Source organism: Strix aluco, chromosome 3 (assembly GCF_031877795.1).
Source record: "Strix aluco isolate bStrAlu1 chromosome 3, bStrAlu1.hap1, whole genome shotgun sequence".
NCBI classification, from domain to species: domain Eukaryota; kingdom Metazoa; phylum Chordata; class Aves; order Strigiformes; family Strigidae; genus Strix; species Strix aluco.
This window is the reverse complement of record NC_133933.1, coordinates 4,714,286-4,726,775: the sequence shown is the minus strand read 5'-3', so window position 1 is coordinate 4,726,775 and position 12,490 is coordinate 4,714,286. Positions and strand designations below refer to the sequence as shown.

At 50.2% G+C, this 12,490-nt stretch overlaps 1 protein-coding gene across 1 annotated transcript; it reads right to left on the bottom strand.

Moving 5' to 3' along the window:
* Positions 1–1,836: 1,836 nt before the first annotated feature.
* Positions 1,837–12,335, bottom strand: LAMP5 (lysosomal associated membrane protein family member 5). The gene is made up of 6 exons (XM_074820577.1): positions 12,080–12,335; positions 11,673–11,845; positions 11,304–11,435; positions 11,127–11,232; positions 9,459–9,647; positions 1,837–3,079 (listed from the first exon to the last, which is right to left on the bottom strand). Exons 1-6 carry the CDS (start codon positions 12,117–12,119, stop codon positions 2,901–2,903), a joined length of 819 nt encoding a protein of 272 aa, XP_074676678.1. The 5' UTR covers positions 12,120–12,335; the 3' UTR covers positions 1,837–2,900.
* Positions 12,336–12,490: the final 155 nt, after the last annotated feature.

Sequence of the window (12,490 nt, the reverse complement as noted above, 5' to 3'; positions counted from 1 at the left end):
GCAGGAGCCAAGAGGAAGGAGCATAAAGACTCTGCTTGGTTGTGTATTTTGGAATAACTTGCAGCTACCTTGCCTCTGCCAGCGGCCACACACTGGCCTCAGACAAGGCTGGATGCACCCAGGGGTCATGGAAAGCAGCTGAGATGCAAAGCCACTACTGGTATGGTCGTCCCTTCATCAGGCTAAAAACGGGGGAGGGGGTGGCATCAGAAATCAAAAACACTTCTAAAAATGCTGCGATGTGCATTTCCTTATCTCTGTAAAGCTTCTACTAAAGGCAAGCGAAGAGGAAGAATCTCTTTTTCATGTCACTCATTTAAAGTTTTAATATCCAAGTGAATACGCAGCTAAAGTTTTGCAAGGAGCAAAGAAAAAAAAAAAAAAGAGGGATAGGTGCTGATGAGTGTGGAAAAGGAGGAAAAAAGCCCCAATGGGCACTCCCAGAGAAACAGGCAGCACAGGGGAAAAACAGGATCCGCTTCCTTGATTCCAGCCAGAAAGTCCTTCTCTTCACCCATTTTTCACAATGTCCCAACTCTTTTGTATCTCTAATTACACTCAACTGAACCAGCAGAAATTGCTCCTACTGTCACCAAAGACTTGCAGCTCACTGGGAGGAAACTGGCTCGGTGGGGACCGGCCTCTTATTGACTGGGATCTCTCCAGTTTGGTGCAATTTTCATCCCCATCCTGCCACCGTGTCCTGCCCCACCGCTGCTCACCGACACAACCGTGCCATCCCAAGGGCCTGTCCCTGCCGCCGCCTTGCCAGAACGTGCTCTTCAGAAGACAAATGACAGCGCAGGGGCTCCTCTGGCATCTGCAGTTCAGCTGTTTGCTTCCTTTTTTTATCTTTTTTTTTTTTTTTTGGATGTCAAATACAGGAGCAGATGTTCCAGGCTGATGGGAGCTGGCGGGGAGAGCCTTTCTGGCTGGAGGGCAGACAAGAGCAAGGCAGAACAAAGCTGGTAACTACGGCCCTTCTCTATTAAGGATGAACCTTTAATCCTTTGATTCACCCTCCTGCTACCTATGGCTTTTTCTGGCTGCCTCTGAAAGAACTTTTTTTTAAAAAAAAAAAAGTAATAATCAGCTCATTGTAGGCAGTGGCACTTGGTCAGCCTAAAGCCCGCCCAGAACACTCTCACTGGAGTTTTAAAAGAAAAGGACAAAGCCCCAAGCATCATTAGCGCCATAATTTTGCCTCTTACACCCAAAGAGAAAACAAAAAGCTGAGCGTAACATAGAAATGAGACCAGGAATAAGGCAGGACTAAAGGAAGGCTCTCGCTGCATCCCCCTTCATCAAAAAAAACCCCATAAAATTTGGAGGAGGCTGCAGCATTAAAACAGAATTAAGTTTCTCCTCTTGCACTTCTCAACACTGAAATTATTGTCTTTGCCTATCACCCTGTTTTAAGCTGAAAGAGGACAGTCTGGATGTGTCCCTGTTCAGATCAACTCAGTTCAAGAGCAAGAAGGTATCTTCCAAACCCTAAACTAACACAAGTTCTGGACTAACTCTTGCTGCGGTGACACCGGAGCCCAGGGAAGTCAGAGGTTTCAGTGGAAACTCGACAGGACCAGAGTGAAACATGCCCTTGCCCACAAAAGATGTCAGAAACAGCCAAGAGATGAGAGGACTATTAGAAATAACCAGCAAATCACAGAATACTGAGCCCCCACCAGGTCTTCAGCAAACCATTTGCACCAAAAATACTGCTAGAATAAATGTTACATTTAACATCCATTCAGATGATGTATTTTTGCACCGATTCCATTAGATACCATGTAGTAAAAAGCAGTACATCATTCCAAAATAAGGCGGCAAATCAAGTATTATATATGTACATGTTTTAATTAATTTTAAAAATCGTCTACATTTAGGGATAGATTTCAAGAGTTCCCTTGTATTTTTTTCTGTTACATTAGATTATACCTGAATAATCTGCATAGTAACTTTAACATTTCTGTTTTCTTTTTATTTTGTTTCATTGTGAAAGTATCGGTTGCAGGTAGCAATGTAACATCTCAACGACAATCACAATACGTGCAGGATGTCCAGCCAGAAGCATTTCTCAGTTGACTTGCAGTAGCATGGCACTTTATAATTTGTGTATCAATACTCTTTTTTTTTTTAATTATTTTTTTAAAGTTTAGTTCAGATGTGGCTCAAGAAGCAAAAACAAGCTTTCTTCACAGTCTCAAATGTGGGGTCAGCTCCTCAGCTGGCTGCGATCTGCTCCACTGGAGTTACTCCAGTTTATACCGGGTCCTGGCCTTTTTTTTTTTCCCCCCAGCTTAAGGTCCTGGCCTTTTCTTTTTTTTTTTTTTTTTTTACCCAAACACACCTGTATTGCCTTCATGCTTTCCTTAACATGACTGCAAACTTCAGGAATGTGGTTTGAGTCCCTTCATTAGAGGACCTTAATGAAGTCTAACGGCTCTGTCCCCCTGCCCTGCTCCCTGCGTGGACATGAACGGAGAGGGACGAACGCTGCCAAGAGCAGCACATTGGGGAGGGAAGAGTCTCTTGAGATGGGGAAAAAAAAGAGGGAAAAAAAAGAAAAAAGAAAAAAGCTAATTTTGCCCCCAGTGTTAAACTTTTTGACATGTGAAGCATTTCTGTTTCCAGATGATTGGCCCAGCTGCTTAAGAAGGTATTCATACCACCTACTGCCAGAGACTCCTAAAATCAGATGCTCTGAGCCTTCTCAGAGACAGCTATGTTGTCTCTGTACTGACTATATTAATGCCTAACCTTGTGTGTCTCCATGAAATATCCCCAATTAGGTGTTGTGAATACCATCTCTCACCCCCCTATAACCTTTCCTCACCCTCAGAAAAAAGTGCTTTTGCTTTTTCTACCTGATAAATAATTGAGCTGCTCAATGCCGTTCCCTATCCCATGTGTTTGTACTGAGATCTGTCTCGAGGAATTTGCACTTGGTTGGCTGTCAGCTTGTGGTGGATATGGTAAACGCAGAGGGTTATCACGATAACCAACCCCAGTATCAGGCCCAAAATCAGAGGCAAGGTTTCTTCTAACTGCTCCCTTTGGTCCACTGGGCACTTGTGTTCTGCAGGGAAAGGAAAAAAAAAAAAAGGGAAAGAGATAAATGAATAAGGCACTGCAAATCTGAGCTCCTGCTGCAGCAGCAAACCGACCGCCCCGGAGCCACGGCTCCGCGCCAGGGGTCCCTGTGCAGCAAAAATACCTGCAGCATCACGGAGAGACAGCGACCGTCATCACAGTCCTGGGGAGAAAATCAACTGCTTTGGAGGAAAGTGAAATCACAGTCACAGCGCGGGGTGTGGAGGGAGAGGGAACATCTATCAACCTGCCGACGCGGTGGGGGAAAAACACTTTCCTGCCCACAAGCTCCTCTTCAGGCCTCTCTGCCACACCAGCACAGCAACGGCCTTGCTGGGAACGGGACAGCGAACGTGCAAGTTTCCTGAGCCCCACTGAAGTTCTCCTTTGTTTATTTAGTTACAGAGTCTATAAATATTGTATCACGAGACCTCAACATCACTAAGTCTTTAATCCTGCATCAGCCTTCCCCTGCTCATCATTTAAAGATTTGCCCCTTCTCTCTGCAAGTTGACAGAGATCTAACAGCGCCTCTCCCCGCTCTGTGAGCTCCCCGTGGGGAGTGGTCACGTGTGTTCATGGTCAAACAGCATCCCGGCACCCGCATTTTTTGTCAAATATGGCAAAGGATAAGAAGCAGCAACATGAGCCTCCCAGTGGTTTTCTCTCTGGCTTACAAGTCTAATAAACCACTAGAAAATAATAACCACAGCTACAACGGGGAAACACTTTTCTATTTAGCTTGCAAAGGCCACCAAGGTTAGGAAACATGTTATGTTGGTAATCCCAGTTCAGCTCCCTTACACTTCCAGAGTCTACTGCAGGCCTGAATGACAGGATCATGATTTATTTTTTTCCCCACAGGACCGTTGCTTATCCACGCTGATGGACAGGCAGAGTCAATGCTACTGAGATGGGGCTGCCAGACCAAAAAGGAGAAAAATGCCAAATCCAAGGGAAAAAAAAAAAAAAAGGTTATGACGTACAGAAGGTACAGAAGGAAGGGTGCTCTGGCCCTTGGATCATCATCTTCACAGTACTAGAACTGTGCTGAAAAGAATGAAAACAGCAATTACTTAAAAAAAAAGTGGGAAAAAAAAAAGAAGGCTGCATGTTAGATGAGCAGGTACAAAGGGCACCACTAATTCCTCCCATCGCTAAAGACTGTCCAGATGGGTTCCCCAGGCAGCTGATGGCAAGACGCAGAGATCTGCAATAACCATGAACGGCAAATGCTCTGCAAATCTAACGGCATGTGGCAAAGAGCAGGAAAAACCCAGAGACCCCCAGGCCCAGGCAGGAGGTGACAGCAGGGACAAATCTCCAGCGGTGGTGGCGGCACCTCTGGGAGCTCTGTCGCCTCCCGGCGTGGAGCCGCCCGATGCCATCAGGAAACATTTCGAGCTGTAAATGAAGTGAAACAAAAAAGCAAAAGTGAAATATAGCCTAACAAAAAAAAATGTCCCTTTCGGTTCCAGTTGCTCACTGTTTCACCAGAGGAGTGATTAATCACCAGGACCGTGTTACAGGCGATTCAGCAATTGCTGCAATGCAGGGGTTTTGTTTGTTTGTATTACGGAGAAAGGGAAAAAAAACCCCTGATTATCATTTAGCTCCCTAAATTGGGTTCCCAGTGCTTTATGAAATTCTTCCCAGTTCAGGATGCCAAGGCCCGAGCAGATTCGCAGCGCCAAGGCAGAGCCACAGCAGCAGGCTGGCATCCCCGGACCTGGCTGCGGGAAAAGCCCCGCGCGGGGCAGCGCCGTGGGGCCAGGGGTGCTCCGAGCCCCCGAGCCCGCTGCCCACGTGCCGGTACAGAGCAGCACCCCTCCTGCGGGAAGGATCCGGGCTAGAGCAGCTCCCGTGCACTTGCCACGCACCTGCAACAGCCCAACGGGCCAGGGCGTGCTGATGAGACGTGGTTGAGTCCAGCAATCTCCTCCTGCGGGCACTAATTTTTGGTTTGGAAGTGATTTAGCTTAACCCACACAGAAAATTGAACCAAGCCTGCTGTAAACCCAACCGAGGACACTCAGCTGGGCTCAAACACTTGTCTTAAACAAGAGCGATGCTGCGTTTGCAGCAGAATGGGGTGAATGCGGGGGTCTGAAGCCACTGGAGGCGGCAAAGCTAAAAGCACCAGTGCTGCGACGCAGAGGACTGACCCAACAATAACGCACCTGCTTGCAGTATCTGAATCCCCAGAATTTGCCAAAGCAAACCGGCTGCAGAGCACAGAATGTGCCAGAGGACATGGCCAAAACTCCGGTGCCCATGAAAGCCACCACTGTATTTAAGTGTCTGAGTCACAACTCAAAAAGGTGTCAATTCTTGCAAGCAGCCGAGGAAGATAGTTCTTTATCCTGACACTTTTTAAAGAGGATTAAAAAGGAAAAAAAAAAAAAAAAAAAGAACAGGGGGGGGAAAAAAAAAATCAAAGCAAAGCTCGCAGTCTCCAGCAGCACATCCACAAACCATGCTGCTCTCCCCAGCTGCACCTCCCCAGGCAGAAAGCGAAGGCAGCCTTGCAGAGCAGCCACCTCCTGCCTTACCAACACCTTCTCCTCGCCAGACACATCCATTTTCTCCTTTTGGAGCAGATCGCCAAAGTCTGGACTCTTCGGAGAGCAAAGGGGGAATGGGGCTGTGGGGGACCCGGCACGGCAGCACAGGCAAGTGCTAAGCACAAACATCTGCAGCAGAGCTAAGGCTCTCCAGATGCTGACTGCTAGGAGGATGAATTTTGTATTTTAACGTTAATAGAATGTTAAAACACATCATTTTACAACAATTAAAAATATCTGCACATTTATAACAGTGTACTCGAACATTTATACAGCGTTCTTCACCCCAAGAGTTCAAAGCATCGCATAGGCACTGAGGTGCACAACACCGTGGGGAGGTGGGTAACAGGTACCATTCCTGGTCTGTCAGCAAAGGAAAATGCAAAGGGGGGAGCGGGAGGGGAGAAGGGTTGGCATAAAGTCCACGGCAGGCACAAATTCAGACACTCAACCCCATCAAGCACAGTGCGGGCAGGTGGGCTGGGTGATGCACGACAAATGAAACACCATTGCAACGGGAACTGCTCTGTATCTTAAATCACTGCCTTCTGCAGGAAAACAGCCCTTTCCATCAAATTTCCCTGAGTATTTTGCTTCAGGCCCACAGGGATCTCAGCACTTCCCAAATCGCTGGGTTTTACCCTCAGTCCAGGAAAGCAAAAAAGTCCCTGGCAAATTTTAACTACGTGAAAAGTTCAGGTGATGCCGGGAGTTTTGCTGCATCCTGAACCCAGCGGGGTCACCCCTTTGCCAGAGAGATGCCACCCCGCAACCCCGGTCCCTGCCCCGTCGAACAAAGGCTGCAGGCGGATACAAAGGAGGCATTTAGGTACGTTCCTCATTGTTCTTTTGTGCTGCGCTTCCTCCAACACCGCGCAGCACCCAGGCTCACGTACCACCACGGTTTCTATGGTGAGTGCTCGTCCAATTTCAGTACTAGGCTACGAAACCACCCAACAGGCCCATTTTCTTGTTTCAGCATCCTTCTGCGGAACAAATAGCAGCACGGCAAAAACAATCAGCCGTTTCCCGCAGTCACGACCACGAGCCTGAGGACCGGTGCAGGGGCTGCTCGAAGGGATGTAAAAACAGCCCAGTTGCATCTGGCACGATAGGATGGGTTTTTGAGATTTTTGGGATGGGCGTTTGTAAGCGATTAGCTTAAAAAAAAGGGAAAAAAAAAAAAAAAAGACTGGGTGCTTTTTTAAACGTGGCCGCAATACCTTACAGAGAGGAGCTACTGGGCACCAAGGACCCTTGAGAAAATGTGGCCCTTGTTTGGGGGAAGACGAGACCTCCCAGGATCCTGGTCCCTAATTCCCAGCCTTTGTATCCCTTTGTATTAGTATTCTGCATTATTTTGATTAAAATCAAAAGAGCTGACAATTTCTGTGGGGTTCTTTCGTCAATTTAAATGTTCTCCATGCACCCTCCTGATCCAGCTCTCTTTTTAGTTATCTTTTAAGCTGAAAAACCTACATGTTTTCCCTATTAAAAAAATAAAATTTCCCAAGCTCTGAATGAAAAAAATGTTCTGCTGCTTCTGCACTGAAAAATATAAAAATATAAATATATGTATATATGTATTTGTGAGGGTCAGAAGCAGCGTCTTAAAAAAAAAAAAAAAAAGAAGAAAGATATTCTAGCACATGAATTTAAGCATTCAGAAAAATAAAAGCAATCCAAACACTCCCTACAAGCTTTTTAATCTATCCCAGAAAGGACAGTGTCAGGACTAATGACAAAACCTTTCCCCCCATTTCTTTGTGGTAAAAGGGTCCTGACCCTCCTGTGTCTCAGCAATTCTCCTGCTCTAGTAGGTCTCTTTCTCTATTCTAAAATATTTTAAAATGTTCTGTAGCTTGTTCATAATTAATAGGAATTTTACCTAATGGGAAATTAATGAACCAAAAAGGAGAAGGCTAATTACTGTAATTTAAGATTGGCAGTGGTGCTCAGACCCCACAAAGGATGGTGTTTTGCCATGCATGTGCCGGGGACACACCAGTCCGCAGGGCTGGTGGGGACGTGCCGCTGGGAGAAGTGACAGAGCCCCATGTGAAGCTTCATTGATAAATGACCTCTCGGGCATTTCTGACCAGCCTCTCCAGGTCCTCTTTGCTATTTAACTTCCAGTGGAAGTCAACAAAAAGAAGTGTCATTCAATAACAAGAGTAACAACAAAAAAAATTGAAAGGTTGACAAAGAAAGAAACCGTGCCTTCTTCAGAAGGACGAATTCCCCACATGTTTAAAGATTGCTTAACCAACTGGGGTCTCCTCATGTCCTGGAGAAAAAGAAAACCAAATTACAACACAAAGAAAAAAAAAAAAAAAAAGAAACAGCTTTACTACCTGATATGAAAGAGCGTATCATGAAAAGGGCAGGTAGTTCCCTTTGGCAATGAACTCCAAGTTTGGTTGTTTTAACTGTGAGCTCTCACACTTGACAAGTCTGGTATCACAGAGACAGGGCAGCTAAAACCAAGTCCAGACTTGCATATTTTAAACACAGTCTTTTCAGTCTCCAAGGTCTGCCAGCCAAACCCTGAGTGCAGGGAGCCTGGGTCCACAGGAGAAGGGAGAAGATGAAGATGTGCTAACAAAAAATAATAGGAAACTATTAAATTCTACCTTTTTCTCCCTGTAACTATACAAAATGTGGTACTACTCGGATCGGAAAAAAAATAAATTTATTCTTGCCCACGGATAAAATGTACTACACTGGCCTTGCCATGAGTAATTCAGCCACGCAGAGCTCTGCCAGAGCCAGTGTACATAATAGCATGTATTTACTACATCAGTTAGAGGAATGTGAGTCATGAGCGTAAGTGCTTGGCTCTGAAGTCAGTGCTGGTTTTTTACGGTGTTCTAAAATGTTTCCCACACGCAAAATAATAAAGCCCCACGTTTTTAATGCTAGGCTTGAAAATAACACTACCATTTTCTAGCTCGTTAGTAAAAGAGATTTGGCTATTACAAATTTTATTTGCATCTGGTTACAATGATGGAGTTAACTAACTTGCTAAGACGGCACTATCAAGAAGGGGACTAGTCTCGAAGCCCTAATTCAGGTGAGCACATTTACACACCCTCATTCAACCTGATGGAAAAAGCAGGGGGCACGTTGGGGAGGAGGAGCACCACGGATTCCTCAGAATAAAGGAAAGCAAAATCTGCAGGAATTCTGCCCCATGGCAGCATCGCTGCTGACTCCAGTACAACCCTTTGATACGAACAGCACGCGTTAACTCACATTTTCTTTTATCCACAATTAACGATCAAGAAACCTAAGAGGAGGAAGAGCGTCCCGTGTGTTCGGCGCAGGAGGTGGCCTCGCTGAAGTCCCCGTTACGCCTCCTTCACCCTTGCAACAAATTAATCAAACTGAAGCCAGCAAGGTGCATCGCAAGTACTGCCTTGCCACCGCAGCCCCAAGTTCTCCTTGGCGTGCAGCGGCCCTAAAGAGCCCCCAGAGCTGTATCAAAGCACCTCCCGTGCTGCAGAGGAGACACGTTAAGCCTCGCAGGGCTCCTCAGGGACCAGGCAGTTCCTTACAGAAGCCAGTGCACATGCAACGATAGCCCATGTTTTGGGCAAAGAGCAGCTGGGCTGAATTTGTAAAGGCTTTTGGGGGACCACAGAGGCGAGGGAATGGGTTGGAGGGACTGCAGGGAGCACTCACAACCCGCTGGAGGGAGGGGAAGGTGCTCTGAGAAAGCTGGCACCCAAATCCCTGCAGTACACTGCGACAGCGGCAGCCCCTGGGGGACGCAGGACGTGCCTTGGCCCTGCACCTTACCTTCACTGAAGACAAAATCCGCGGCGATGTCGAAGGGCTGGACGCGCACTTCCGACAGCAAGAGCTGCACGGGCTTCTGCTGGTCGCTGGAGATGAGGGAGATGGTTTGCTGAGCCTGGCACTCGTAGGACTTCCCAGCCGGGGTGACCAGGGCAGAGAGCCGGTGCGAGCTGGCCGTGTGCTTCCCAGCTGGCCAAAGGGCAGAAACAGCAGCCGTCAGGTCCCATCTCGGGGGGACCGACGTGACTTTACTACCAAAGCTAACAATCGAAGGCCAGGGTACGCAGCGGCGGCGGGCAACGCGGCGGCCGCACGCTCCGCCGCTCTCAAAGCGGTATTTTCTCCCGGGGTGGGACCACGCTTCCAGCTTGACACCCCCCATGTAGCCAGGGCAGTTCTCACACGGGGGTGGCTGCTCATGAGCTGGAACGAATGGCTGCAGCGCCCGGTCCCGCCGGCACGAAGGGGAGAGCTGGCTCTGCCGCTGCCAGCTACGCCCGTGTCACCGGACTTAAAGTCCGTGAAGTCAGAGGAATGGTTTCTATCGATGTACACACAGGTTTCAGCCTTGGACTGTGCTCATACTCCCTACGTTTGGGAAAGAGCCATTCCTGTGGCTGCACTGCGGCTCTGAATTCAGGTGGGAAGGAGCAACACAGTTTGGGGACCTCACTACAAAGCAAAACGGGCCGTAACACCCTTCCTGAAAACACAACTGGACCGTTTCACCCAAGTATAGCTTACAAGAAAATATTTCCCCATCACATCAATCTTGTTTTACAAACGAAGGCCGAATGCGTGTCAGCGAGGTGGAATGAGGGGTGTCGTCCACCTCCCGCCCTTCTGCAGCCCTTTGTTCCCCTCCAGCACCACAGAAAAGCAATCGCTGTTCTGTATTTGCGGAGGGGGACGAGGCATGGCCACCACCGCGTTTTGGGGACACAAAGAGTAGAAACACCAGTGGGAAAAGCAGCTCCACGTCCAGTGTGTCTCAAACTCGCAACGTTCACCCGACTTTGAAAATTTTGAGGGAGCACAACTTGCAAATGACAGTATTTCAGTTTTCAAATACAAGACAGCTCATTTCTGAGCAGAAACGAAATCAAACCAAAATGAAAGCTAAAAGAAAGGAAACCCAGTGAGAAAAGAGGCGGCAGTTGGGTGGAGGTGTGGAGGGGCACGGAGATTGATGTCAAGCTCATCGTTATCTTGGGAAACCGCTGCTGTCCCACCTATTCGACCATCATCAGAACCGAGGAGATAATTAACCTTAAAAAACATCTCCCGCAGGAAAGGACACCAATTTTTCCGGAGGAGGCGGCCGCCTGCCCCACTGCCCACCCCCTCGGGCCCCTGGGTGCCGCGGGAAGGGCCTGGCGCAGCCGTCGGTCTCCCCCCCCCCCTCCCCGGGGCAACTGCGCCGGTGAAAAACAAGACTAAAAAGGGGAAAAGAAAATAAAATAAATGGAATACGCGGCTTAAAACCGGCACCTGATCCCTGCTTTGTCGGGTGGGTTCGGGGATTTTTTCTCCCCCGTTAAAGTGCATTTAGGCGAGTAGCCCGCGGGGTGTCCGTCCGTGTTCTCCCCCCTCCGCCGGCTCCGCGCTCGCCAGACCCCCGGGATCTGCTCCAAACCCCGTGTCCCCCCCCCCCCCGGGGGCGCTTACGGCTGACGGCGTCCTTGAAGTAGGTGCGCTCGGCGGTGTCGTAGGTGAACTGGATGCGGCTGAGCCTCCAGAAAGCCTCCTGCCCCCGGGACGTGTTGTGCCCCTCCTGCCGAGACAGGGCCGGTCAGGAGCCGCCAATACCGCCGTGCCCCCCCCCCCCCCCACCGTGCCCCGCACCTTCAGGAAGAAGAGTTTGAGGGTGTACGCCTGCTCCAGCCAGGAGATCTCCAGCTCCGACTCGTTAGCGCTGCACTTGCCCTTCATCTCGGCGCCCCGCGCCAGCGGGATGTCGGCTTGTTCCGTGATCCGCTGGAAACGGGCAGCGGGGCTCAGGGGGGCGGCCCCGGGGCCCCCCTGGACTCCCCCTCCGAGAGGGGATAAAGGACTTTCCAAAACTACTCCCCCCCCAGCCCGCTCTGGTCCTTCCGCGGCTGCAGCGCTGCAAACCCGAGCCCCGGCCGCCCCCCAGAGCCCTGGGCCACCCCCCCCCTCCATCCCCCCGGGCCCTGGACCCCGCTCCCATCCACGCCCTGGCCCCCAACTCACATCCACGTGGTTGCTGGCCCGTATGTCGTAGGGGACGATGAACTTGGCGGCGAATTCCGCCATGAGACACGTCGTGCGGTTCTCCCGCACCACGAAAATGTCCTTTTCGGGGTTAGGGGAGAGCCCGGAGAGATTTTCAACTTCTTGCTCGGCAGCCAGGCGAGCCGCGGCGTCTGCGGGCAGAGAGGCGCTGAGCGGCGGCAGCGCCCGGTCCCCCCCCGCCTCCCCTCCCCGAGCCCCTGTCGCGACGGCGGGTCCCTGTCGCGATAGAGCGGGCAATGGAGAGGGGCAGCCGGTGGCGGTGAAGCAGCAGCGGTGCTCTAGAAGCGCCGGGGCTGTGTGAGGGCCAGCGGCTGCCCTATCGCGACAGGGCTCCGTGTCGCGACTCGCCCGTCCGGGGTACTCACGCAAGAGGAAGAGCAGCCCCGGGAGGCGCCCCCCGGCCATCCTCCCTGCTCGGCCCCGGCGTGTCCCTGCTGCTGCTCCGAAAGGGTCCGGGGAGAACAAAAAAAAAAAAAAAAAAAAAAAACCACCACAACCCAAAAAAAACGTAAAATAAAAAAAAAAGGGGGGGGAAGAAAAAAAGCTGAAACACCTCCTTTCTCAGGAGCTGCACAGGCTGCAAAAGCACTCCGCAGCGGAGTGCTGGGGAGGAGGGACGGGGAAGAGTGTGTGGGTGTGGGGGGGGGAGGAGGAAGAGGAGGAGGAGGAGGAGAGATGCCGGGGAGCTGGTGGAGGCGCCCACGCCGAGGGACGGGGCGTACGCGGAGGCAGGGCGGGGAGGAGGAGGGATTCCCCCCCTCCGGCGTTGGGGTCCC

Excerpts from the sequence above, each read along its gene's own strand:
- LAMP5 (XM_074820577.1), bottom strand. The coding sequence starts at position 12,119 with ATGGCCGGGGGGCGCCTCCCGGGGCTGCTCTTCCTCTTGC. Across the intron at positions 11,233-11,303 it reads TCAAACTCTTCTTCCTGAAG|GAGGGGCACAACACGTCCCG; the intron begins GTGCGGGGCACG and ends CTGTCTCGGCAG. Across the intron at positions 3,080-9,458 it reads GGATTTTGTCTTCAGTGAAG|AACACAAGTGCCCAGTGGAC; the intron begins GTAAGGTGCAGG and ends CTTTCCCTGCAG.